Source organism: Lactuca sativa, chromosome 9 (assembly GCF_002870075.4).
Source record: "Lactuca sativa cultivar Salinas chromosome 9, Lsat_Salinas_v11, whole genome shotgun sequence".
In the NCBI taxonomy this organism is placed as follows: domain Eukaryota; kingdom Viridiplantae; phylum Streptophyta; class Magnoliopsida; order Asterales; family Asteraceae; genus Lactuca; species Lactuca sativa.
Window position 1 is genome coordinate 11,392,864 of NC_056631.2, and position 1,937 is coordinate 11,394,800.

The following is a 1,937-nucleotide window of genomic DNA, read 5'->3' on the forward strand; positions in this document are numbered from 1 at the left end:
TTTTGAACCAAAGTGACAATTTTCAGCTAACCATAGGGACGATTTATGCAGTTTTGTCTTATAAAAATATAATTACTAATTTAGGGTTATTCTCTGCCATCTATTGATTGTAGAGGGACTGAAAATGTTACTCCCAAAAATGCTGGCCCATCAATTCTTATTGGTCGGGATTAACCATTGAATCCAGTCTTTTTGTGAGGCTTTCGCTTTCTATATAGAGTATACTGTATATATATTCACAGCTACATTCATATATGCAGCATATCTCTTATATATATATAAGAAGACGCACAAAGACAAATCTTTCTATAGCCAGAAAGCGAATCGGTGCTTCCAAATTCCAATAACCACGTTCCTATTTCCCCATTTCTTTACAAAATCAAAGCAAACCAGAAGACTTTTCTTCTGCTTCTTGTACCTCAGCCTATACCCACCTCAACCTATTAGATTCGACACTATTTTGGACCACAAATTGCTTTACAAATTCCAATTTCAGGTACCTTTTAACCTTTTCAGTCCTTTTCAAATCGATGAAGCCTTTTCGTGCACCTATAAATGCGACAGCAGCCTCTTTAATCACCTACAGATCAAGAAAACCATCAAGAATGAATCATGGCGGCGGTGGTGCTAAAGACCATGGTAAGGAGGGTGGTGGTGGCGGAGGAGATGAGGTCAGGTACAGGGGTGTCAGACGTCGTCCATGGGGGAAGTATGCGGCGGAGATCCGTGATCCTAACAAGCAGGGTGTTAGGGTTTGGCTTGGGACTTTTGCCACGGCGGAGGAGGCTGCCAGAGCTTATGATCGAGCAGCTTTCGATATGAGGGGTCACATGGCAGTTCTGAACTTTCCGGCGGAATACCCTCCGACATTTTCTGCTGCTGCTTACAGTGCTTCCATCAGGGCTGCCACCTCTTCGTCGTCCACCAGAGAAGTAATTGAATTTGAATGCTTGGATGATAATGTGTTAGAGGATCTTCTTGATTATGACAATGCCAAAAACAAGAAGTGAAAATTTGTAAGCTGGGATCATATAATTAAATAATTAACACATAGTTTTTTTTCAAACAAAAACTGTTGCATGGATCTTTTCTTGCAGAAATATGAGTGTGGATTGAAAGTGTTCTGATTAACAAAGTAAAATAAATGCATATATATAATGTGCGATATTAAGTATTTCCAAAATAAATATTGCTCTTATTTTCATAAGAAATGGATCAATAGACGGTGTGCACTGTGGCCCAGTGGGTTGTACTTGTTCGACTTATAGAAGTCAACGCTCAAAGATATGGATATGGAAGTTTGACTACTTTCTCGAGTCTACTAAGAATTGACTTTTTGCATACTATCGCTTCTTAATTATGTTTTTTGCGGTTTATGATTTTACATATTTTGAAAATAGCTATTGGGTTTTCCTTTTGGTACAAACTTTCGACTGATTACAAAAATAGTGGTACAACCTTTGTCCATTTTAATCTCAGTCTTTATAAAATCTTGTCTCATGTGACGAATGTAACTTTTAAGACACATTTGACCCAACTTAATGCTAAATCGCACATCTAACAATCCACTTCAAACTCTCATCGGGGCCCATTATGTGGGGTAAATCGCACTCACAGAGTATTATCAATATTTCGAACATCCAATGTTTTGTCATTGTACCTTCTTTATGGAATACATCATCTCAACCGTTAGACTCCTATTACGGGAAAATCGACCCAACTAATTCAAGTGTTTGTTAATTTAATTAATTCATTAATGACATTTTATTTTCCACCTTCCTAAAGCTTATGAACCTCTATCCTTTATGATTATAGGTCTATCAGCCCCATTGGGTGCTTATACAAAATTGTGCCTAAAATTTTAATATCTCACCTAAAAAATATTATTGGTTTGGTTATTAGCAAGGAGCAATCAACATACATTGAACATTAAAGCA

The 1,937-nt window shown here is 37.3% G+C and overlaps 1 protein-coding gene across 1 annotated transcript; it reads left to right on the plus strand.

Annotated features, from left to right (window-relative positions):
• The first annotated feature begins 295 nt into the window (after window positions 1-295).
• On the plus strand, window positions 296-1,072 carry LOC111881251 (ethylene-responsive transcription factor ERF096). The gene has a single exon (XM_023877670.3). It carries the CDS (start codon window positions 531-533, stop codon window positions 1,008-1,010), a length of 480 nt encoding a protein of 159 aa, XP_023733438.1. The 5' UTR covers window positions 296-530; the 3' UTR covers window positions 1,011-1,072.
• Window positions 1,073-1,937: the final 865 nt, after the last annotated feature.